General features: G+C 36.7%; 7 protein-coding genes across 14 annotated transcripts; 3 read left to right on the top strand and 4 right to left on the bottom strand.

Moving 5' to 3' along the window:
- Positions 1-1104: 1104 nt before the first annotated feature.
- Positions 1105-3395, bottom strand: LOC106752237 (2-methoxy-6-polyprenyl-1,4-benzoquinol methylase, mitochondrial). The gene is made up of 5 exons (XM_014633793.1): positions 3001-3395; positions 2278-2690; positions 2125-2213; positions 1578-1701; positions 1105-1309 (listed from the first exon to the last, which is right to left on the bottom strand). The coding sequence occupies exons 1-5, from the start codon at positions 3182-3184 to the stop codon at positions 1220-1222; spliced, it is 900 nt and encodes a 299-aa protein (XP_014489279.1). The 5' UTR covers positions 3185-3395; the 3' UTR covers positions 1105-1219.
- Positions 3396-3983: 588 nt separating this feature from the next.
- On the bottom strand, positions 3984-10848 carry LOC106752235 (H(+)/Cl(-) exchange transporter 3). Of its 4 annotated transcripts, none has more exons than XM_014633790.1 (11): positions 10637-10848; positions 9740-9852; positions 9387-9567; positions 7818-8167; positions 7209-7370; positions 6821-7108; positions 6466-6648; positions 6165-6379; positions 5128-5688; positions 4414-4791; positions 3984-4326 (listed from the first exon to the last, which is right to left on the bottom strand). In XM_014633790.1, exons 2-11 carry the CDS (start codon positions 9836-9838, stop codon positions 4236-4238), a joined length of 2508 nt encoding a protein of 835 aa, XP_014489276.1. In that variant the 5' UTR covers positions 9839-9852; positions 10637-10848; the 3' UTR covers positions 3984-4235. The 4 variants fall into 4 exon arrangements, with proteins under 4 accessions (XP_014489276.1, XP_014489275.1, XP_014489277.1 ...); XM_014633789.1 differs by lacking the exon at positions 10637-10848 and adding an exon at positions 10186-10596; XM_014633791.1 differs by lacking the exon at positions 9740-9852.
- A 236-nt stretch (positions 10849-11084) lies between these two features.
- On the top strand, positions 11085-16719 carry LOC106752243 (biotin--protein ligase). 5 transcript variants are annotated; one of them, XM_014633801.1, is made up of 17 exons: positions 11088-11158; positions 11702-11932; positions 12199-12344; positions 12446-12607; positions 12732-12888; positions 12963-13028; positions 13137-13355; positions 13448-13733; positions 13835-13957; positions 14094-14420; positions 14538-14895; positions 15012-15200; positions 15329-15461; positions 15522-15682; positions 15889-16000; positions 16077-16293; positions 16372-16719. In XM_014633801.1, the coding sequence occupies exons 2-17, from the start codon at positions 11779-11781 to the stop codon at positions 16541-16543; spliced, it is 2982 nt and encodes a 993-aa protein (XP_014489287.1). In that variant the 5' UTR covers positions 11088-11158; positions 11702-11778; the 3' UTR covers positions 16544-16719. The 5 variants fall into 5 exon arrangements, with proteins under 5 accessions (XP_014489289.1, XP_014489287.1, XP_014489290.1 ...); XM_014633803.1 differs by lacking the exon at positions 11702-11932 and having other exon boundaries at positions 11085-11158; positions 16372-16718; XM_014633804.1 differs by lacking the exons at positions 11702-11932; positions 12199-12344; positions 12446-12607; positions 12732-12888 and having other exon boundaries at positions 11126-11158; positions 16372-16717.
- A 1330-nt stretch (positions 16720-18049) lies between these two features.
- LOC106752202 lies at positions 18050-19546 on the bottom strand. The gene is made up of 2 exons (XM_014633732.1): positions 18448-19546; positions 18050-18073 (listed from the first exon to the last, which is right to left on the bottom strand). The coding sequence occupies exon 1, from the start codon at positions 19341-19343 to the stop codon at positions 18450-18452; it is 894 nt and encodes a 297-aa protein (XP_014489218.1). The 5' UTR covers positions 19344-19546; the 3' UTR covers positions 18050-18073; positions 18448-18449.
- Positions 19547-20935: 1389 nt separating this feature from the next.
- On the top strand, positions 20936-21994 carry LOC106752245 (proteasome assembly chaperone 2). The gene is made up of 2 exons (XM_014633806.1): positions 20936-21341; positions 21449-21994. Exons 1-2 carry the CDS (start codon positions 21009-21011, stop codon positions 21875-21877), a joined length of 762 nt encoding a protein of 253 aa, XP_014489292.1. The 5' UTR covers positions 20936-21008; the 3' UTR covers positions 21878-21994.
- Positions 21995-22234: 240 nt separating this feature from the next.
- LOC106752247 (translocon-associated protein subunit delta) lies at positions 22235-23133 on the bottom strand. The gene is made up of 2 exons (XM_014633809.1): positions 22675-23133; positions 22235-22544 (listed from the first exon to the last, which is right to left on the bottom strand). Exons 1-2 carry the CDS (start codon positions 22921-22923, stop codon positions 22284-22286), a joined length of 510 nt encoding a protein of 169 aa, XP_014489295.1. The 5' UTR covers positions 22924-23133; the 3' UTR covers positions 22235-22283.
- A 368-nt stretch (positions 23134-23501) lies between these two features.
- LOC106752246 (60S ribosome subunit biogenesis protein NIP7 homolog) lies at positions 23502-24890 on the top strand. The gene is made up of 4 exons (XM_014633808.1): positions 23502-23761; positions 23885-24110; positions 24409-24549; positions 24661-24890. The coding sequence occupies exons 1-4, from the start codon at positions 23706-23708 to the stop codon at positions 24778-24780; spliced, it is 543 nt and encodes a 180-aa protein (XP_014489294.1). The 5' UTR covers positions 23502-23705; the 3' UTR covers positions 24781-24890.
- Positions 24891-24899: the final 9 nt, after the last annotated feature.

Raw genomic sequence — 24899 nt, 5'->3', positions numbered from 1 at the left:
TACGCCACGTATAGTGAATCCCCCTTTGCCGCGGCCTTCGATCCGAGTTGCCGTTAACGCGGCACGACACCTTCTCTCGCCAGGTCGTCTCTCGTCTTCGTTCTTACCGTTGAAACTTCCTTATTCCTATCCTTCCTTCCTGCTCTGCACACTCTTTCATCTCTTGTCGACTTATCACTTATTTATCAGTTTTACTTTTGCGCTGTTCGCGTCAAGCCGCCCTTCCGACAGATACAAGCTTAGCTTCACATCTAAGAGTGACAAAGCTGATATCTCTGACACAGAAATTCGGTTATATACATCTCTCTTGGAGGAAAGCGCCATATTATATTTCTTTCCGTCTTCCGTCCGTTGATGCGCGTGTCTATTTTGTTGCCGTACATATATAATTTTTTTTTTTAGTATAAAACGTGTAATTTTGTTTAGTATAAAACATATTTTTACATAAAATTCTGCCGACTTCATTTATATAATATTACAATTACATTAAATATAATTTTTTTAATATTATTCAGAGTGGACATATAACTATCTGTTAATATTTCAGAAATATTACTTAATACTAAATAATATTAACTAGAATATTATTCGAATATTACGTCCAATATTCTAAGAATATGCCCGGAATATTATTTAATATTAAATAATATCACGCGCTTATAGGGCTGAGAAGAGGGATAATTCCAGCCGGTCCAATGTGGACGTGGCGCTCGACTCATGTTTTTCAGAAATCTTAACTGGCATATCTCTTTTGCATGCACGAATTACGCGAGGATCCGTGCGGAAACGCGACCCATGCGCGGTAACGCGTAGTAACGTAAAATCGCGATAGCAACCACCACCGCGTCGCATCACTTCTCAAGTACGAAGCAGAGTCACACGACTCTTACGCAATGCGGGTTGCAGGCGATTACGCAGTAGGCAAGCGAATTTCACACTCGGACAACTAACGGCCCAAATGCACGGAACAGTGAAATATGTCTTTAAAGGACACTTTGTGGAACCGGGGGGAAGTTACGTGCCAATTGGAGGTCGAAATATTTCACAGAAATAACGCATATTTTCATCTAAGAGAGATACAAAGAATGATTACGGAGTTACGCATTTTGTTACGAATTTTATTTACACGCAGTATTTTTCAATTTAATTATACAGCCATTGTAACTTTAGTAATTAATTAATAACTATATATACATATAAATAAAGGAGATTTTTTAATTCATAATTTAAATCCTGAATGAATAGCTACCACACCAAAGGTCAGATTCGTATATGTTACGTTCCTAAATCCTGCTGTTTCGATCATATCCTGAAAATGTAACAAAGAAATAGTTAAATGTGTACACACACACACACATACACACACGCACACACAAAACTAAAAGTAAAAAATATATTACTTAATTTTTATACACAACTACGTGAATAGGAATGACAAATTTAATGATTATGGAACTCATAATAACTATGAATAATTAAAGAGCAATACTAATATTTACGTAAAATGTTACAATTGAAATGTGTAACGATTCTTAATTATATGATTACATGTAAGAAGTGACAAAATAATACTGTACTTTGAAATCCTCTTGCTTTGGGAACTTCCTTATGCTTTCTACGAGATACTGATAAGCGTCCCACTGTCCTGCGATTAGTTGCCCCATCACGGGTATTATTTGAAATGAATATTGATCGTACAACCTGAAACAGATGTTAAACAAAATTTCACTACATTTTACACTTATCTTTGTGTATGATTATTTCAACATGTTCACTGCGGAGACTTATTCGGAGGACTCTGCCCGAAAGTCACCTCCTAGTTTTTATTCATGTAATTGTGTAAAACAAACTTTTAGTTTGATAATATTGTTACATCCCAAGACATTTACGATACGTTCGCCCTATCCCCCAAATTAAACAAAAACTGTAATTGTTTAATTTCTTATTCGTACTTCTTGTAAACATACTTCTACTACCAATTGTAGACCACGTTCTTTCCATAAGTAAATATTAGTTTTTACAGAAGAAAGATAGTAAGAAACAAGGCGCAAAGAGCGCATTATACACCAAGCTTTACGTCGCTTACATGTGTGGCGCTGATAACGAACGTGTTGAAGTACATACCATTGTAAAGTCTGATTGTTAATTTGACTAAATTCCAGACACAAGAATCTCCCACCTGGTTTTAAGACTCTGTAAGCCTCGGACAATGTCTATAACGAATATACATTAATGCAGCTATATAACTAATACTCAACACTTGAATATAACATTTACCTTATCGATGTGCGTTACGTTTCTTATACCGAATGCTATGGTGTAGGCGGTGAAGGAATCTTCAGGAAAGGAAAGATTCTCCGCATCCTCCTGTTTCCATGCAATACTGCAATTACTGTCTTGCAACAAGCCTAGTTCACTCGCTCGTTTTTGTCCAACATTTAGCATATTTTGGTTTATATCACATACGGTTACATGACTAGATACATTGTGCGGATTTGGGGTATTCCTCAGAAAGTTTATATACCGAAATGTAATGTCGCCTGTGCCGCCGGCAGAGTCCAAAAGATGAGTACCATGAGTTGGCCCTAATTCCTGTATGAAGATATCCTTCCAGATACGATGGATACCCATGCTCATTGCATCGTTCATTTTATCGTAAGAATCAGCTATATTTTGAAATATGGTGTACACTAAAAGGAATATCGTTAAAATAAATATTATGATTTACTTTATGATATAAATTCATAAATATATAACTATTTATATATAAGATTTTTTCAAGAATACGTCAGTTTGTAATGTTAGCAGTTACACAGCATATGAAGAAAATGTTATTAACATAATGTTATCAAGGAGAATTTCAATGTGTTTATTCCTCGACAAAAGATAATTAATATCTTATTAACAAATTAACAAATTCATAGAGAGGTGTGTAACCTCTCAGATTTTTCATATGAAAAAGATGAGACCGACATCTGATAGATATAATAAAATCTTCACCTTCTTTTGCCTTCTCAGATTCCTTGATCTTTTGAAAACCAAAATGTGTCGTCTTCTCGTCATCCTCCAGCGATGTGTTTGATATTTTCGAACAGGCACGCTTGATCACCGCCGCTTTTACCCGCCGGCTCAATATTTGACTTCTTCTCATTAAATTTATGCAAACATTTGTACTGCCTATCATAATGCACGCGAGTAAACGTTCAAACTAGTAACGAAAAAACGGAATAGAGCTGGTTTGTTTCGACAAGCCGGTCAAAGGTAACGGTTACAAATTTCCTGTTTTTACTGGCGGCTTTTTAAGGCGATTTGTTTTCCTTTTGGCACAAAACTGGGGAAGCACTGAACGAATAATAATGTACAGTTATAATGTGTGAATATCTAGATGTGGTGCGTCCAACGCGAATAATGCTAACGTATAAATAACGTCGGCATCGAAACAGACCCTTAAGTTTTGATCCTTAGCCTAATTAGATTTGCCACCAGATGGCGTATCTAGTATATTTTTTTAATTTTCTGAACTTAGTGTTTAGTATTTAATGGAAGAAATTTTCCCGAAATGTCGGAGAATCTCACCTCGAATAGAAACTGCGAGATTAAAATTCAAGAATTACAAAATTCATATATATATAGGAATGAACGTTACGTTTAGGTATTTTGTAATATATATACAATGGAACAACGTTTATCATTAACTTAATATTATAAGAATATTACATGTAACGTATATTTATATAATTTTAATGCCATTCAGAAAATTGTATATATATATATATCTTAACAATATTATATGTACTCTATTTATACATAATTCTATATATAATTTTTTTAATGTTGATAATCCGCAAAAAAACGCACACATTAAATGTAAATTATGTATATCATATCATAAATTGTCAATATAACTGAACGATTGTTGACTTAAACATGAAAAATAAAATTCATTTGATCAGTACGTGACCAGATAAGGTAAAATCTCAAGATTTCTTGTTTTTTCTCTCTCTCTCTCTCTCTCTCTCTCATTCCAAAGGAGATATAAATAGAAATTTAACAATCTAAGCCTATCCTTGATACTACATACAATATCGTAATAATTTAAATGTGTGTGCAGATAGATTGACGAAGTAGGTAAAATACGTTTCAATTAAATTCATATAAATTATCTCTGCGTACATGTATAGTTCGTTATATTATGCTAACTCACAAATTGATAATCCAACATTATCCGACGGTGTTTAATTAAATAAAACGGAATTCGGATCTTCATTGTCTAGCTGTTTCACGTGCCTCAAAACGTCCTTCTTCGTAATTACACCTAAAAGTCGCCTGCAAGAAGAGATACGCACACCTTGACATCAATATCAACACAGCACACGCATTAAACGCGCGTCAATTTAAATCATTCATACGCACCCGTTATGTGTAACTAGAGTTTGACGTAATCCCAATTTTCTAAACATATCTACTACTGTTTCCATGGGAGTTTGGTCTGTGATAGTGATGGGAGCCATGTCCAAGATCTTCTTCAATTTTAAAGGCGGAGGCGAATGGCTCTGGATATTGTTTCCATTGGTAAATATAACCAACGATTGCCGGGTGATCTCTTCGATCATCCTCTTGGCGTTAGCAATGGCTAGATTGAGGTCCCGCCGTAAAACGAAACCGACGAGATACTGAGATTCTTTAGAAACTATAACAGGAAAACCGTTGTGCTCGGTTTCCTTAAGCAGATTCTCCACGTCTTCAACCGTCATGGAATCCTGGGTGAGAACATGAAGAGCCTCGTTTCGTCTGTAAAATCAAATAAAGATGTCACATACATCTTTAAATCGCGTGCACTTATTATAATAGCGCTAATACCTGCGCACATATGTCAAATATCAAGGGTACCCATAAGTAATGTCGTTTTTCTTTTTTTCCAGATCGAATAAACATTACCACCTTATTCGTGACTTATTATTGCATTGCCCGATACTAATGAAATGTATTGACACTTAGTGTGCTTGTGTTATGAAATTTTGAAAGGAGAATTAAATGTTAAATAAAATCAAATTTCGTATAAATATCAAAAAGCGACGTTACTTATGGGAACCCCTGATATTTACGTAAGTATCTCATTCTGCTCACTTGGGCTGCATGACGTCCGCCGCCAGAGTGGTGTGCTGAAATTCGTCCTTACTGTCCAGAAACGGATAACCGTTTAAGCCGATATGCGCGTCGTAGATGCCCTGCTTCCCGAGGGCGTCGCCAACCCATTTGCTCGCCATGGCCGCGGCCATCAGAGGAACGATGTACCGCACGCCGCCGGTTAATTCGAACATAATGACAACCAGCGAGACCGTCATTCTGGTCACACCTCCTAAAACTGCGGCGGCCCCGACCATTGCATATAATCCCGGCGTAATACAGTCGACACCTGTAGAACACTCCTCACTGAACATCCATATGTGAGGATAATTATAGGCAAGTTGTTCCATTCCTATGCCCACGATACGGCCCATGATCGCTCCAAGGCACAAGGACGGGATGAACAGGCCGCACGGTACTTTCATGCCGAACGTGAATATCGTCATGATGAGCTTCAGTATCAGTGCCAACACGAGCAGCCATATGGCTTTGTAAACCCCCGGCCCGGCTGCGGCGATCTCAATCGCGGATTTCACAGCGGTGAAGTTTCTGTTGTAGTCACTGTCGGGGCATAGAGAGGTAAAGCACTTCCGTTTCAATAACTCGTGGACCAACGTGCGACAAGTAACTCGTTGTATGCGATATCGATCAGCCGACACTGATCAAAGTCAATTCCCGGGCAAAACAAGTTCATATATAATTATATAAAATTGATATACATCAATCTTGTCTCCATATGGCAACATATATAATTATATATGTCCGTACGAAATGAAGAGGAAATAAAAATGTTGAGCGAAAAACGGAAAAAATGGTTTGATTCGAACAGGCGTTTACACCGTGAGTAGTCATGAACATAAGCATTTACTTAAATTATATTCGTATAACAACTTCTTTTTAGACGTGGAACATATATAATATTTGATTACATATGGCCGAGACAAAATTCATTCGTATAATCATTCTTTGCCGGGTTTCCGTTAATTATATCAAAGCTTTTCTTTGAGCATAGAAAGATCACTGCCTTTTGTACTGACCATAATATATCCACATTGGACACTCCGCATTGGCTGAACAATAAATAAATTAGTTGACTGGTGCTCATCCTTGTGTATGGATTAGGATATCCAATCACCGCAGTCACTACCGTGACAATTAACACTTCGGTGACAGGATACTGGCCCAATTTCGAAGTTTTACGATATCGGCACCAGAACAGGTTTGCCTTGATAAATAACGTCGCTATCACGCCCTGTCGAAAATACGTGCGTTAAGAAGTATTATTTTCGTCACAAATTTAGTAACTTGAGATCTCGTAAAAACGAGAGATCTACTCACCCCAATTATTCCGAGCATTACAAAAGGAATCAGTTCGAAGAATATCCAGGGTTTATTGTATTCCACGTAAAACAAGACTGAATGTTCATTTCCAAATGGGTTGATGGAACGTAGCACGAAGGCGGCTATCAGGGCGCAGAAGAACGATCGCCATAAAGTTTTTAACGGGAAGTAATAGCTGACCTGAGACAAAATAAATATATAATTTCTACATATACATATGTGTGTGTATATGTGTGCGTAATTAGAGAAAATATATAAATTATAACGTTATTTCTTTTGCGAACAGTCCTGAATTTTAAAGTACTGGGAATACTTCGAAGTGAAAAGTTGCTGTTCATTATCCAAATCGTACCTCTTCTAAGCTAAACAAAACGCCACCGATCGGAGCACCGAAGGCGACGGAAACTCCAGCTGCAGCCGCGGCGGACAGAATTTCTCTCTTCTTCGCTTCGTTCCTACCGTACTTCGGAAATAGATAAGAAAATATATTTCCTATACAGCATGCAATGTGTACCATAGGACCTTCTTTCCCCAAGCTTAGACCCGCTGATACGGAAAGAATCAGGCCCACCGATTTGATAATCAATGTCCATTTGCCTAGGTATCCGCGGATGATGAAACCGCTCAAGATCGTTTTTATCTAGAAGGGAAGAATTTGTATACAGCGGAACGTACGGAGAGAAATTGTCAAAAATTCAACGAGAAGATACGTGGTGCGCAAAAAAAAGAAAAAGGTTTACTTCGGGTATTCCGGAGCCGCAGGCGTAAGGTGCAAACATTCGCACCAGAGACGCGGAAAGCGACGCGAACAAAAGGGCCCACGCTATGTAAAACAAGTACGAGATTGTGTACGGCCCCGCACCCTCTTTTGATTGATTGAACATCTCAGGCCACGTCAACCACTGCAATGAGGATATTCTCTCGTTAATCGGATCGAAGAGAAATATAATTTCAGTATACAAACAACTTCCAGAGAATGATATCAAAACTCCGCAGTAGTAGTTGTGACTGTCCTTGTTTGATGATGTTAGAAGCGAGCGAAAACGCATGCCGACATTTTTTGCGTTATACTTATACAAGTCAAAAGATGTGTCTACAAAATGATGATCGATTCAGCAAACTTGTAAAATTGGACGAACCAACTTTTCTTCCACTCGAACGATTAATAAGCAGTCGTAAAATCAACACTGACAAAATCAGGTGAGAAAAGAGGTTGGAGAAAGTTCCGTGTCCAATTAATTTTGCTTCTGACGTTATTAAACGAGGACAATCATAGTGCGACTATTTCGGGGCCTTAAAAAGTATATAGATTATAGATTATGTGCAAACGAAAAATCGTACGCTTTTACCTGCGAACAATTGCCACCATCGAACGTGGTCTCGTTAAAACTCCAACAACATTGCTCTTTATTCAGCCAGAAGGCTTGCGGACAGATACCGAATTTGAGATCTGTCATCCAGGAAGCGCCAATATCTATCACACCGGCGGCCACACCGGTAAACAGTCCGACCAGTAAAACGCATAGCCATCCGGACCACGCATCATGAGCTCCTTTTATTAAGCCCCAGATGGAATCGTGTTTCTTCTTAACGATATATCGGTGTCGCATACGATCCCGCGCAATATCTCGTTGCCAATCAATAGTATGAAAGTCATCATACTGCCCGATGCCGGGTATATCGTCAGAGTCAACTGAAACTAATAAAACAAATTATAAAACTCTTTATCGTGAAAATAAATTCGATATGAATAAACTCGATATCTGTGTGTGTGGTGTGTGTGTATATGATGCACGCACGCAAGTATGATAAAACTTGTTGACGCACTTTGGTAGCTTTGTGGAATTTTACTGATGAATATATAAGGATCACGTGAACAATATACAGAACAAGATAATGTAAATGTAAGAGAATGATACGACTGAGAATTGTTATGTGAAAATATTTTTCGTGACTTTTCACCATTCATAATCATTTGTTTAAAATTTAGTATGTATGCAAATACAACAGAATTTTACAAACACAGAAAGTTAAAAATATATCTTAACCGTTACTTTGCGCTATATTCTGAATTCTCTTTCACCAATAAAAGTGCCTCTAAAAGTGCCTTAGGAATCATCTGATTGGTTGAGAAGCTGCATTTTTATCGATAAAAGAGAGAATACGGATTTTTTTATTTGTTTCTTTTTCTTGTTCGCATTTATATTTGTATATACTTAACCATTTAATTACAAGTGTTTAAAGGTCTAAAATAGTGTAATTTGTGACATGTATAAGCTGCTTACCAACAAAAGTTAAGTATTGTTACAATGGTAGATAATCAAGAAGCGAATATGTATGTATTGTTATATTCCACTGAAGAGACAAAGAAATCAGGCCTATAATAGTAAAGCTAACCCATTTTTAATAAGCGCTAATAATGAATGCTATCGAACAATAATAATTTTGATATACAATCAGGCTGATTTGAGATATTTAACCACAATTACCACAATTTTGTTGTCTCTATATTTATTTTCTCACTAATTAATTAAACTGGCATTACTTTTGTGTTAACTTACACATTTTGCCACTATGACATGCCGTGAGTGCTAAGAAATTTGTTTCAATGGTTTAACTGGTATCACTCAGGATAGACGTCAGACCAGATGGACAGATCAACAGACATCCCTGAAGTTTCTTCAGCAGGAAGAAATAATGTACGATGATATTTAAAACTAGTATGTTTGTCAGGCCAATACAAAACTACCAAATCTGATTATGCAAAGTTATGCATGTGGAATATTATATCATATGTTCAGTCTTATAAAAATTCTCATACACTTCTTTACAAGGCTTGCTAGAGAAAAAAAAGATGGAAACTCTACATAGTACTGTTTGGTACCGAGCAATATGCTTTTTCACGATAAGAAACTTACTGTGGGAAGATGCATCATCAATGCGAACACAATCCGACAAGATGTTGTTGTCTGTGTGATGAGATGTGTGATGATTGATGTCCAACATGTCGTCGTCGCTACTTAAATTCGTCTCGTGTCTTACAGATCCAGTTCGCAGTCGTACATCTTCTGTATTAGCGGTGTCACCATACTTTATATTCTGAAAATTGCAAATTACGTCAAGCGCAGCTCTGCACACGACACTCAAGTCTTCTATTGAACTTGATATTACACATAGTAGACATCTATATCTCTCAATATCATTGTATTAGAGCAACAACAACAATATGTGTAAAGAAACAAGAAGATGCAGACTGATGTTGAATTCATACCTTAGCATCAACTGAATGATATGTTGTGATAGCATTTGAACTAGAATGAGGGATCGCAGAATTCAGAGATGCTGTACCCTTCAGTGGAAACTTCTCCATTGCATCGTGATAATCTAATTTTACACAAATAAAATATTTCACAGCATTTAAGACAATACGAACACACAAGCTTGTTACCGAGAGAGTTCGCTACACTAGAAACTGAGAAGCGAGAACTTTAATACTGTACTGAATACACCGTTCAAGGCACAGCAGTAATATCTCATTTAATCGGCTTTGCCGTAATCCTCTTTAAGCATGCTATAGTAGACGTGCTATACGACATATAATTAGAATATGACGTATTTATGAGCCGGATAATATTTTATCTATTCTAAATTACAAGAGAATATATAGTATCTGCATAGTGTCGCGTACGTAGTATGAAAAATTGTTCGTAAACATACTGTTTCCCTTTCTATTCATTTCAACGAGCGATCTCATTACTTGCATCTTCTTGCACAGAGAATTTGTTAAAAAAAAAACACACCGTCTAACACACACACACACACATTACGCATGCCAGAGCACAATGTCGACTGAGCTGAAGCGTCGCAGACGATTCGCTCAGCTAGCTTTTTCAAGGCGAATGGAGTTGCCACGGTCTGATAAAATAAGATATACATGTGATCAGCACCGTATGATAATTTTCCATCTTTTCGTCTTTAGAACGAGCATTGCAAAACTTTTCCGCTATGAGCGAAGTTGCAGAATTTTGGGCAAAGTGTTGACACTCCTGAAATTGCGCGCGTATTTCGCAGCTGATTTCTAAATATTCCTTGGTCCAATACTCTGTCGTTCACGCGAGGTTACCTTCTGTGATTTGCGCGACACGTACTAGAGCGCTCGTGAACTCACCATTTTTAAGGAATAATCTCCCCGTTTTATCACTGATAAGAGCAGATCACCATCGTCGTGCGTGTGCGCGCGGTGCGTCCTTCGGACGTAGATTTAATTCTATCAGATATTAATTTGACAGTTTCACGAGAAAATACGAGCTCATCGAACTGCGAACTCGACGACGACGAACAAATCCCTTCGAACGTGCGAACTGAAAGGGAGGGGGGAGGGGGCGGCACACAGCTGCTTTTCCTTCATTACGAGAAATTCACACGTTTAGCGCCGCAAACGTTCCGACCGCGAATTTACCTGCAACCGTTTCCCGCGTCCAATGAGAAGACGCGCTCTCTGGGAACTTTTACGCGCGACACTTTTGTCTCCAGGAAACGAATGCTTCTATTGGATACCGATTGTCGTGCGTCGGACGTCGGGAGCGCGTGTGAATCTACCTTTAGCGGTCGTCGGAGAGAGTTCCTCGATTCTGCGCTTTACCTCAGTCCTCCAAGGATCAAGACCGAAACGCGGTGTTCCAGGTTTATGGTGCGTAAGAATACAAGGACCTGTTACTTGCGAATATGCGATCGTAATTTGTCTTGACGATGTCGCGTCACGACTTATGTAAAATGCCAATGTCTTCTACACCTTTTGTGTATGCAATACAATAAGAATGTTAATCACTTGTCACTAACATTTAACGTAACTCTCAATTTATGCGAATACTGTGTGCCTTAAAAAAAAATATTGAAATTGTATTTTCTCTGAATAGGAAAATATATGAGAAGTAATGTCATTTTTCATTGTAAACTTTACAGTAACTTAATTGTGAATGGTTTTATATGTTTAAATTTGTATTTGATGTTACACTCATACACAGAATTTAAAATTTAACTATCGTATTTATAATTCACATGTTTACATTTAGAAACATTATCTTCTTCTTGTGTTATTTAATTCCTGAGAATTTGAAAAAAATGAACTTATTGAAACTGATAAGCTAAATTTGTTCTCAAGCAGTTAGAAATAACTGATATGTATTTGTTTTTTATATTTATATTGCAGGTTTTTATATTAGATTTTTATTAGTTTTCAGAATTAACTCTCTCTCTCTCCCCCCCCCCCTATCTTTCCGTGGCAAGGATTTTTCAGTAAACGAGATTAGGATGTTCTTAACAATTTTTTACATGATGGCCACATTCCTGAAATCACGATCAACATCAATTTTGAGAAAATATTTCCATACTATTTTCAAAAGAGAGAATGATTCTTCTATTTTACTCTATTCTAAGTTGCCTAGATATGTATCCCCAACAGAAGGTAAATATCATACACACATACGTATTTATATGCAATAAATTTTATTTGATTTCATTAGAGATTGTACAGATTACTGATAAGATTATATTTAACAATACAGTCTATAAATAAAGCTAAACTAATATTTTAGTTTCAGTACAGTAGAGTTCAGTCAAATTCGATGCATTTCAAGTAGAAAATTTTATAAATCTAATTTTACAAAGGTGTGATAAGAAACATTGTATATATATAATTATTTATTTATTTAATTATTTATTTGATTCAAGATATACCAAAGGAAGGAATACAGAGTGCATTTAACGATAATATTCTAACTCCCTCGGAATATGAGAAATATTTTATTAAGGTACCCAGACTTGGAGAATTACTCTTTCAAGAGGGAAATATAAAATTATACACGATATGTCCTCAGGTATGTATAATATCACATAAATGTTACGTGACGTATATCCGTAGAGTGTCACGACTAATGACTAATAACGACCGATTAACACGTAACTAATATTTTGTAAGCAACAAATTGGCATATCAGGCTGGCTGGCCTGTGAGAAGTTCTTGTTTCCCTTTTGTGGGAATGGTAGCTGTCAGATTTTAAGTGCATCTGATAATATGCACATTCTCGTTGAAGCTGCTTTCGGAGCACGTGAAGTTCAGGCCTCAACAATCGCTGCGAAAGTATAACGTCCAAATTATTATCTATTAACATCTCTCTATCACGCATACATAGTTATATATAAGCGGCATATAACAACAATTATTTTCTAAATAATTCTACTTAACATAACGCATTATTTCATAGCTTGAAGATTACGGTCTAATCACGGCATGGACAGCAAATCCAGATAGCATTGATTTTATTTTAGAGACAGATATCGATCATATCACAAACTTCATGATTGCGATCGTTGGTGAACAATATTACATTAATAATAGGGTATCCTTCACGTGCATACAATGTATGGGTCGTTATCGCATTCAAAAATATGATATACTTTTCAACAACCTTATCTTCCTGCCTTTATCTTTTTAGCTGTAGCAGTATCGGGGAGGCCATGTAGTTATAATATCGAAGACCCGAATTCATCTTCAACTGCGAGTGAGTTGTATTAATTTATTTCTACCACAATCAGAGAATAGAAAATTATTATTATTTTTCCCATATTGTATTTTGTAATACATTACAAATATATAATTTTCCACACAGATGCGGTAAATGCGATGCAGATAGATTGGGATACTTATGTTGAGAAATTAATGGCATTAAGTGAGGCGGCTCAAGAAGCCAGCAGGAAGCAGATACCTCAAAAGATCACCGGATACGATGTGTATCCGCAAAATGAAGAGACAGACGCTGAAAAAACATTACCGACTACTCCTGTAGAGTCTGTAAAAAAATCGATAGATCTCAATGATACTGAAAATGGTAAGTCAATTTTAGTCAAGAGTAGCACAAGATTCTTTTGATTAGACGAAGAGAAATATAAAAGTGTATTTTTATTTTTTCATTACCTTCAGACACCGAAACGTCAGAAACGTCTCATTTAAGATCGACTACCGATGATAGAAAGAAGCACGACCTAGAGTCTTCGGTAACCCCAATTAATGCGAGTGCCCCGTCGAAAGAAGCACATACTGCCAGTAGTGTGACGAAAGGTCCCGGTGCTTCGGCAATAGCTCAATCATACGACGCTATGAAGAGAAAAGACAATATATTATCGAGCACGTCTAATGAGATTTCTACCAAAGATACGTACCAAAGCAAATCAACCGTAGAAACTAGGAATCTCCAAGCTCCTTTCACGTAAGTGATGCGTCTGCACCGTAATGCCTCATGCCTCTTTACATTACAATTAAAAGAGAACGATAATTACTTATAAATTATGCTTACTTACGACACTCCAGATTGAAAGGAGATGAGAAATCTAGTGGGATCGTTAAACCACCAAACGTAGTCATTTATGCAGATAGTCCAGACGCCATCAACAATGTAAAGACTGTACTAGGGAAAGCATTAGATCCAGATCGGTACGTTACTTTGATTTTCTTTATAGAATTTTAAAAGCGATTAAAAGGAAAAATATAACATTGGGCACAATTTCTTTTTGTAAAATTGTTTATCCCACAATGATTGACTATGACTAATTGGCTTCTCGTTTTTCAGATACATTATCTACGCGTTATCGAGAGAAACCGCTTGCTCCAACGTTTGGATAGATCAAGTTGCTTTAGTCGTTATTTGCGGCAACGTCGATTCCGAGGTGAAAATCCAGCTCGTCGAATACGTCGTACGCGGAGGTAAACTCCTGGCGTTATGCTCCGACATGCTTCACACTTTGCTGCCGTCGTTCAAGACCGCGGAGGTGCGTGAAAGTGAACTCGTTTATTTTTCCTACGGTAAATGGAAGCATATGCGTATGATGCATCACATATTTTGCTATCACGCGTCCCCCGTGCGAGCTCGTTTCTCTCAAGATCAGGAAGACATAAGGTAATAATATTTCTCTGGGTTTTAATAAAGAGTAGTAGAACTTACATACAAATAGAAGAATGAACACATATGAAATAATATTCAAACAAACAAGTAAAATAGGACACAACTTCGCAGAGCACCCGGACTGAATCCCCCGGCTTCGACCAGCGTCAAAGACAAGAAAGGGAATTCGCATTCGTTTAATGTGAAAGTACTGGGCACGGAGGAAACGTGGCACAATCCGAGTATACTGCTCGCCACTCTGGCGAGCAGCGGTGGTAAAGTGGTGTTCTCGCAAATTCACCTCGAGGTGGATCCAACGCAATACGAGTACGAGGAGGATAAATTCAAAGCGCTCAAGGAGAGTAACGCCGCGCGTTTGGAGATAATCAGCGATCTGCTGAGCACGCATCTGGGGATGCAAACGAGTCAATCCGCTGCTCAAGCAGACGTTCAGACATACACTCCGGCATATTTCTTAGGAAGATACGAGGTAAATATGATTACGGACGTGTTAAGCACCGTAATAACAATCGATGACCGCTGTGTAGTGACTATTCAGAAGCTGCAATTCGTTACAAACGTGAAAACATATCGTCATACTCGCAGGACAAGATTGAACTACTCAAGAAGCTGAAGCCTAAGATGCAACCGTTTGACTTACTGAAGATGTCGCGATTAAGCATCCAGTTTTGCTCAAAGTTCAATGAATTACAAAGAATCGCCCCGTCAGCATCTTGCCTTCCTATTTTGATACATGGCTGCCCGGATAACTTTTCCACTACAAAATACTTCGAGGTAAACCTTTGTAATTTTCTGCAAACATCCGAAATAACGGTAATTTCGCACCGCGAGTTGACGATTCTAAGAATGTTCCGAACTTGGAATTTAATTTTTACAAAAACTAAACTTTCTTTCCATTTCAGAGACTCGACACAAAGAAAATGGGTCGCTTGGTGATTTATGCGGACGTCCTGACGTCGTCTATGCATGTAACTGACTGTACTTCGTTGGAACATGGACTAGCGGTTATTCCACGGCAGCAAACTGAAGGCCAAGGTAAAATATTTTTTTTTTCCATATGTATATAAATAAAACGATTTGTAACGATCATTTCAGGTCGAAGCGGAAATTTATGGCTCAGCCCGATTGGTTGTACCATGTTTACGTTACAAATGCACCTCGACATGAATTCAGTCATAGGAGGTTGCATCTCATTAATTCAGCATTACGTTGCTGTGGCGATTGTACACGCTATAAGATCAAAACCAGGATATGAGGTATTTTTATATTTTTTACCGTTCCTGTCATGTGATTTTTGTTAAAAATATCTAAAATTTGTCATTATATATGTGTATATATTATTATGTATGTTTATTATATGTGTTTATATGTTTATATATGTATATTTGATTATATCTATTTTATAAAATTAGTAGAATGAATAATGACGGTTAAGTTCATTAAATTTATTCATTTGTTTTAGAATATTAATCTCAGATTGAAATGGCCTAATGATATATATATCGGTAATTCGAAAATCGGCGGCCTTTTGGTAAAAACAAAAATAGACAGTACAAAATGTATTTGCGATATCGGTATGTAAAAATAGTCATAAATAACATAAAATATTTCACGAATGATCTTATTCTAATATGATCAGACGTATTTCAGGTGCCGGTATAAATCTTTCTAACAGTAAACCAACATTGTGCATTAACACTGCAATTCAAGACTATAATCAGAAGCATGGTACAAATTTGCTAACGTTTTCGTACGAAGAATTCGTAGCAGAAGTATTTAATTGCATTGAATACTTAGTAGATAGAACTGTATATCCGGAAGATACGAAGTTCTTCTACGAACTTTATTATAAATATTGGTTGCACGAGTAGGTAGATGTATTAAAAAAAATCTTAATGTTATTTTTCACTGCAATATATTTATATGATACGTGTGAACTTTTCAGGGATTCCCACGTAACGGTGGTAAAACAAAGCGGAGAAACTGAAAATGTTGTGATTAAGGGTATCGACGGTTTCGGATATCTATTGGTAGAAGATGGCAAGGGCAAAAGATTTTCTCTTCATCCGGATGGGAATACGTTCGATCTTCTTAAGGGACTAATATCACCGAAATAGAGCCCTCTGTGACACTTGTGATCTGTTATTAATGTCGTGTTGTAATTAATATTTTTATGTTGTGCTTATTATTAATCGTTGTTGAAAATGATTCTTTATCAATGCTAGATAAAATTTATTCACGAGAATTATTTTTCAAATATTTACTATGTACATATATATATATGTTCCTAAAATTTGTTTTTTAAATATTAAATTTCTATTTATTTTGTAATATGTGTATATATACGTGTTTATTAAATATAATTATATTTTTTTTTATGAAATTTCACTGTTGTGATAGATTTTATTTAATACTTGCGAATAAATTTTATCGAACATTGGTCTATATATAATAGAATCTGGAAGTTCCGAATCTTAAGATCTGATAGTGACAAATTAGAGATACATATGATCTGTTTTGTATATAAACACGCGACGAATGGTTATTGAAACAGTCTATATGTACAAATATTTTTCATTGCATTATTGAAAAATGATTACATGCTGAAACGTGGACATTATTTTGTGTAAAAATGTATTAAGTTTTTCCTGAACTTATATGTATTTTCTTTGGTATATGTTTGGTATAGGGTATAAATTTCTTTTGGTATATGGGTACTTAAAATTTTTTAAATAAATAATGTCTATTCAGGGTTGGAACACGTACTTGTAATATCGTTATCGTTACAAGTTACTTTATTCAATATCTTTGTTCAGTAACGACATTATTCTTGTTTATCAGATAAACGATAACGAACCGTTATTTTTACGTTACTTCGTATACATAGAATGTGTATATATGGAACGGGCAGCGATAAGTCCTAAAATTCTTCAAAACTCGATGAAAAAAATATAGAAATTCTGACGATTCGTTACTTTTTGAGTTTGATAAGTTGTAATGAATTATTTTCTCCGATGACTAACAAGTAACGGTAATGAGTTACTTTTCAAAAGCAACTTTCAACCCTATGCTTATTTAAATTGCTTCTGAATGATACAAATATATAAGTATCCAAAAAGACATGTGTACGTATCTCATTTATTTCTCATAAGAATTCCTTAAATGAGATTACACGAAGGGATGTTTTGCTCTCGCTTAGTTATATATATATATATCATCAATGTTCTTTATCTTTTATATTCAAAAGGATAATTTTGGGATATCAACACACTGGTTTATTCTTTCCCTGAATGATCCGAGTTCTACGTCCTTGAAAGTCGCTTTGGTAATTTGTTTGGAAGGCATCCGTGTGATCCAAGCACTTACATTATCAGGGATAGTAGATTCTTTTCGATAAACTTTCTCTTAAGGGGTTACACCACAGTAGAGAGCGAAAATTTAACGTTTTTTTGCGATTTTTTTTTAAGTGGAAGGAAAAGTAAAAGGGTAATTCTTTTTAAGGATGTTGTTAAGCATGTTTTGAAGTTTTAAAAAAAATTTTGTTTATTAAAATATATTACAAAATGGCTGCCCAACAGCCGTTTCTGCGGAACGGTTTTTTTTGGAGGGGCTCCGCGGCACGTAGTAGAAGTGCAGCAAAAATTAATCTGGAACAAAATAAAAAATTTTTTCTTAAACTACATTAGTATAGCTATAGAAATACGTAGGGGATTTTGAAAATATTCATTTTTGTTAAATTGGCGAGCATTTGAAAAAAAAAGTTCATTTTACTACCAAAAAACGGGCACTTATTTGTACCTAAAAAATCGAAATATTAACTTATCGAAAATCGGCTACGTATTTCTATGCGGCTACGTATTTCTATGCGGAATAATTAATTTGGAGTGAAAAAATAGAAAATTGTTTGAGTTATGCTGCGTGCCGATTTGAAAAAACGTGTTTCGAGAAAAACGCGTTTAAAGTTTTGACTCGTGTTTCAAACATAATAAAATAAAAATTTGGATTATTAAAAATTTTTTACCTTTAATCTGCTATTCCAGCACCGTAAAGCTGACCTTCCAGGTTGCTAAACTCCTCCTCGTTTTCTTTCCTGGACGCTTTTATGCTGGAGCGAGCCTCTTTCGCTGCGTCCGTCAAAGAGCGGTCCGCGCGTTGTATTCGAGCAGCGTCCGTCTCTAAGCAAAAGTTGTAGGATTGTGGTCCAATGTTCATGTCCATCACTTTCATTATTCTTAAAACGTTTATCAGTCCATCATTAAAATTACAAACAGCAATGTCACTTGCTATTTGTAATATTTTCTTTCCGCTTGAATAATTTTTAGGAGCCAAGTGCCAGACTGTAGAATTAAAACTTTCGTTGCTGTTCTGCGTATAGCCTCCCAAGCAACGATTCAGCAACTCGTCACGGCTCAAATCCTCGTAGATTGGTCTGATGGCTTCAAAAACTTCGTTCGATAGTGCCGGCTTATGATGAAAGGAGTCTAAGGAACCCGTTGCTTGCGCCTTCTTCCATTCGCACCAAGACTCTGAGCATTTTTCGTGCTGTGGATTTTCGTCAGTTGACATTTTATGAAATAATGTCGCCCAGATTTCATTTCTCATATTTTCCAACGAGTTTGAATTCCGTCGAATGGCCAAGCCATAATAAATTGTTAACTGATCAATTAATTTCATAGTTAATTTTCCTTTTCCTCCAAGATTTTTTGTTTTTTTTCTCAAATTTCTCAACCGAGTGCCCATTCGTTTTTGTACATGATCAATACATTCTTTTTTTGACACTTCAAAATTTTCATACGGTTTTGCATCCAATATCCCCTTGAAAGTTTTACTGTCACCATCACCTATATAATTTGCGTATTTAAGTCCGTGTAAAGCTTCGGAACGTTGAAACATCTCGATGACAGCATCTACCTCCATTTTACCCGATGAGCCTTCATGGTTCGACTGACATTGATCGGCATGAGTTTCGAGCCATTCTTCATACTCAGCAGTATCTAATTTATTTTTCCAGTGCTCGCAAGCTTTACAGTATTTCGATTTCACTTCAATGTCAACAATTTTCCCTGTAAACCATCCGATCAATGATGTGATCCCGAAAAGAGACGAAAATCCTCGTTTCCTCCAGGAACTATCACCAGATACAGTTATTCCTGTATGCAATCCATTTTCTTCACTTTTCTTCTTCTCATCTTCTGCTGCCTTTTTTATACTACAGTCTCGCACGGCTTTCGTTGCGATCAAAATTATATCTACTGCACGGTCGTAACAACTTTGAAATATAGGCCGTGGCAATTCCATAAATGCGCAGAATTTCATTATTCCAGCTAGCCCTACTCCTAATAGTCGCATTGTTAGTACAATCCTACGGTTAATTTCATATCCATTTCGTATGAATGGACAACTCGGGATTTCAACTTTTGGACAATTCGGGCAACAGACGGTTATTTTGAAGCCTAAACCCCGCGTACCTGATTCGAGAAATCGTATATCAGAGTTGCACGTTTTGCACTTCACATATTCCGAAATGGCAGAGAAAACGGCAAAAAAGTTTATAATTCGGTAACCAAATTCACTTTGTATATCGATATCGTCAGTATCCACTTTCAATTTCTTTGCCGAAGCGCTGACACCGGCCGAATCTTCCTCCGCTTCATATCTGTTCGACGGTCGTCGTTTCGTCACGTTGCTCCGTCGCCGCGTCTGATACGATATTTTTGAGCCTTTATGGTTTACATACACTTTCTTTTCACTCATTGTAACTCACATAAATATCAAGGCTACAAATAACGTGTGAAAAATTAGCACTAGAAAATCGTGATTTCGAATAACTTCCACGCAAAATTTACGTCTCCTCTCAACATCAAAGGACGCTGTACTAACGTACTTTGTGTTCAAAATGCTTGAAAATGTTTCTAACGACATCTATTAGTGTATTAGATAAGTTAGAAATCGAATGGTAAGACATAATGCTGTACCCGACAAGCAGGTGTCGTATTTACCGCAAGTAGTCGTTTCGGAGCAGTCGGGAGGGGTCGAGAAAGAGCTCGAAATTTCAATGAAAACGATTTCTGACAGATATAAAACCGTTTGTCTCTTATTCTAGAGGGTTCAAAGGATTTTTTAAGCCAATAAAAAAAGAATCGATTTTTTGAAATTTCTACTGTGGTGTAACCCCTTAAGCGGAGTCTACAGTGAGAATTTAAGCTCTAAGCCTTAAGAAATTGACCAATCACAATTGACTATTCTTCTATAATTCGATTGTGATTGCTCAATTTCTTAAGGCTTAAAGCTTAAAATACCTATTGTGGACCGACACTATTGTAGACTAGGATTTAAGTGTAGTCTACGACGAGTAATATGAATATATTCAAAAGAAGTAAGAATAAGAAAATTGACCAATCATATTCGAATGTAAGGAGAACAATCGACTATGATTGGTTAGTTTCTTATTCTTACTTTTTACAAACATATTTCTACCGCCCATTGTAAACAAGCTTTTACTACTGCTGACTGAGCGTGACATATCACTCGCACCGCGGTGTTTATATTTGAAATAAGAGTGACATAGCTATAAATAGTAAAATGATCAAGATAACGCAGGATATTAATTTGGAAAATTATACGCTTATTCTGCCGTCGGTGGCGGTTGGAAACGTCGGGCAACTGTCCGTCGATTTGTTGATCTCAAATCTTAACCTTCGGAAAATCGGTCAAATTTTTAGCCCGGCTTTCGTACCCATCGTCGGCGCGAATGCTTATGACGAGCAATCAAAGGATCTTATTACGGCGATCGACATTTACGGAGGTATCAAGGAACGTCTTGTCGTCATACAAATTCGCTCGCCGTATGTGAATGATTTGACAAAATTTTTCAACGAACTCGAGCTGTTCGTCGTTGAGAGAAAAATAGCTCAAGTAATTAATTCATGTTAATTAATAATTAATATTGGCTTATTATTTTGGGAGAGCAATTCCGTGATGAATTCTTTTTCGCAAAAAAATTTATATCACTTATATTTCAGGTGATAATCCTAACTAGCAGTTACGATTATGAGAGGAGGGAAATCGTACCGCAGCATCTCAAATTAAGATATATCGCTTCTCCTGGTGTACATTCGGAGAATGACAAATTGTTTCGCGACCTCAACTGGATCGAGCACAAATCGAAATGTGTATCGGATACAAATAGAGAGGAGAAATTACGGATACCGGGAGGTGGATTCGCCAGGAGCATGTTCGACTCTCTTTCCAGTGCCAACATTCCTTGTGCAGTTTTGTTCAAGTTCTGTTCTGAGGGAGACAACATCGCAGATGCAGTAGCTTTAGTGTACTACTTAGATCAATGGATACGAGTATTGGGATCAAATAGTGATGGCAGTAACGATAGTTTAAAGTATCCACCATCGTGGAAACACTTATTTGGAAAGCCACTTCAATATGATATGTATTAAGTGTGTTCTAATATATCATATGTTGTTCTATTAATCCGTTTTATTATTTGATAATATTTTCACTACACAATCTCTAATAAAACGTGTATTTGGTGTAATACATGGAATGGAATATAACTTTATGAGTTTTATTCATACAAAAGTTATAAAACCGCGACTTACACTTATGTATATAGATGAAAAAGTTTAACACTTACATATGACGTAAATATAGGTGATTAAATTCTGATAGTCCATCAATGGGACTTGATAAGTATACAGTCCATCAATGGGACTTGATAAATATACAGTTATTGGCATACAAATCTATTTTATTACAAGGAACTTTACTTTTGTGGATAAATAACGTTTCTCTCATTACTATAAATTTAATTTCAATTTATTTGCTAGTAACAAAAGGATTTTCTTAAGCTAGGAGTTTGTATTTTGCAGAAAACGCCATGTAAGATACAAGAGCGACCAAGAAAGCAGCTAGGAGTTCGGAATTTACCCAAGGGCCCAGGTATACTCCTGGATTATTGAGAACAACCACCACCAGAGGCTTAACGCTGTCAGGATCTTCTCCATTTCTTATGGCTTTGCGAACAGCTGCGTATTTCTCCTCGTCGTACAATTTTATGTTGTAATCACCGGATCTCGCCTTCTTGATGTCTTCTGTCCAGGACACCTGTAATAACATCACATCAAAAATAAGTAAAATGTCATGTATACGTAATCTCCAAACATTTATTAAATGTGTTGCTCTCGCAATTATAATGAAATTCTCTATCTTTGCGCAGGTGTGCGAGTATTGTTACCTGATATTTATTGTCAGCGCTCAGTCTGACTGCCGGCAACGCCTTTCCCTCGACTTCCGCGTACAGACTAATCCCTTTTACCCCGTTATTGCACTTCAATATGAATTGCGTGGTGAAAGCAACGTTCGTGAGGACCGTCGCGTCTTCCGTTACATATGCCGAGGCTACAACCTCGGGTTTCTGACAGGTCTCTGTAAGAGCTACGGAAATTATGCTCGCTAATGCGAGAACGAAAATGATGTTATTCATCTTGTGTAAGTCAGCTTCTTTCACAGCAGCTTCACTGTAACCAACCACCCGCAACTGTTCGGACTCGGAGTTCAAAAGTGCGCCACAACCTCCAACGTGCTCGCACTCCGAAGCTCCAACCGGTCAGCCGACTCCATGTAGCCAGCCACGTCAATAAGATCGGCGTAACTCGTGTTTTCTCATCGTGCGCCATAGAATTTGTTTTATTCAGAGTCGCGCAGGCTCCTCTGTGACAGCCGTGGAATGTATGGTACACATTGGTGGACTGAACGACGTTCAGTTGCTTGTTTCAAATTTGTGGTCTGTTCCTTTTAGCTGCACTGCTGAGCTATTGCGATAAGTTAAGGCGAGGCAAGTATATATTTTCTCACTTCAACTTATTGCACTAGTTCAGCGGTGCAGCAAAAACGAACGGACCTACGATGCTTGTTTTCGTGCTGAATTGCTTGCTGGATGGAAATACTGCGTTTTGATTGGTGTATTGTCATCCATTTTTGTAAATGCACCAATCAGAACGCAGTATTTCTATCCAGCAAGCAATCTAACACGAAAACAAGCATCGCTGGCTTAAGTTTATTTCATCTAGGTATTCATATTCTATTGTATATTTTTGAATAGGTGGAATCACTTCTGAATTTTCATACTTCATGGACTGTACTGGACAACGTGGTTGCATGTAAACAAACTTGTTTGTGTGATATATTACGTTGTCATCACGTGAGTGAGAAAGAAAAAGACAATTAACAAAGATTAACGTGTAATTTCGCCAATTCTTCAAGAAGATGAAGCAATTATCGGAAGAAAAAACGAAGCTGGTATTCGAGAAATTAACCAAGTAGTAAGTGATTTTGTTAGATTAGGTTAGGTCAATGCAATTTATTAATCGTTACTTGGTATACCGTAATCGATTATACGTTAAAATAACAAGCAAAGCAGATTGTTATGATTTTAATGATTACAGCATTGGCAGGAACGTGAAAAATTTAATAGATCGGCCGGATGGCATATACTGCTTCCGAGAGAAAAAGGACAGAGTATATTATATTTCGGAAAAGATTTTGTCGCTAGCAAATACTGTAGGAGCTGAACATCTATTAAGTCTAGGCACCTGTTTTGGTAAATTCACAAAATCGGGAAAATTTAAGCTTCATGTTACTGCTTTGCATTATTTAGCGCCTTATGCTCAAGTAAGTATTTAGTTCTGAATATATCAACCATGTTTATTGTAACATCATACATTTACACGATGTACTAGATTCCCATTCCACGACAAATTGACATTACATTTATTTTTCATATCTTTCTTCATATATTGCATTAGGCATTTATTCAAATATATATATTTAATGTATTGCATGATTGTAGTGATCATTTTTAAAATTTAGCACAATAGTGAAGATATTAGAAAATGTTAGCAAGTATACATTAAATTATAATAGTGAATTAGATAGTTGTAATTTTGATATAATGAATTATTTCTTTTAGCATAAAATTTGGTTGAAATCTTCAGCGGAGCAACAATTCTTATATGGTAACCATGTTTCGAAATCGGGTCTCGCTCGTATAACAGAAGGCACCTCTCAGTATCAAGGTGTTGTTGTATTTTCCTTAAACGATTTGCCATTGGTACGTAATATTCAAATTTAAATTTACAACATCAAATATTTCCAATATAATCCCACAGTCAAATATCTTATGAGCTTCTCTGAATATCTTCCATTGAATTTCATTTTTCAGGGATTCGGTGTGGCTGCGAAAAGCACGACCGATTGCAAGCACGCGGATCCGATGGCGACAATTTGCTTCCATCAGGCAGACATTGGAGAGTATATTCGTTCCGAAGATACATTGCTATAACGAAGACTTATTTTAACTTTAAAGAGTGTATATGTGTGTGTGGGTGCCTAATTGTTATACGGTGGATTCGATTTTTTGTAAGTTACTTTAATATAAATTTATTACTTTAATCGTGATCT

The sequence above is a fragment of the Dinoponera quadriceps genome, unplaced genomic scaffold (assembly GCF_001313825.1).
Source record: "Dinoponera quadriceps isolate SergipeBrazil2010 unplaced genomic scaffold, ASM131382v1 scaffold479, whole genome shotgun sequence".
Lineage (NCBI taxonomy): Eukaryota > Metazoa > Arthropoda > Insecta > Hymenoptera > Formicidae > Dinoponera > Dinoponera quadriceps.
This window is presented reverse-complemented; position numbering and strand designations above follow the sequence as displayed.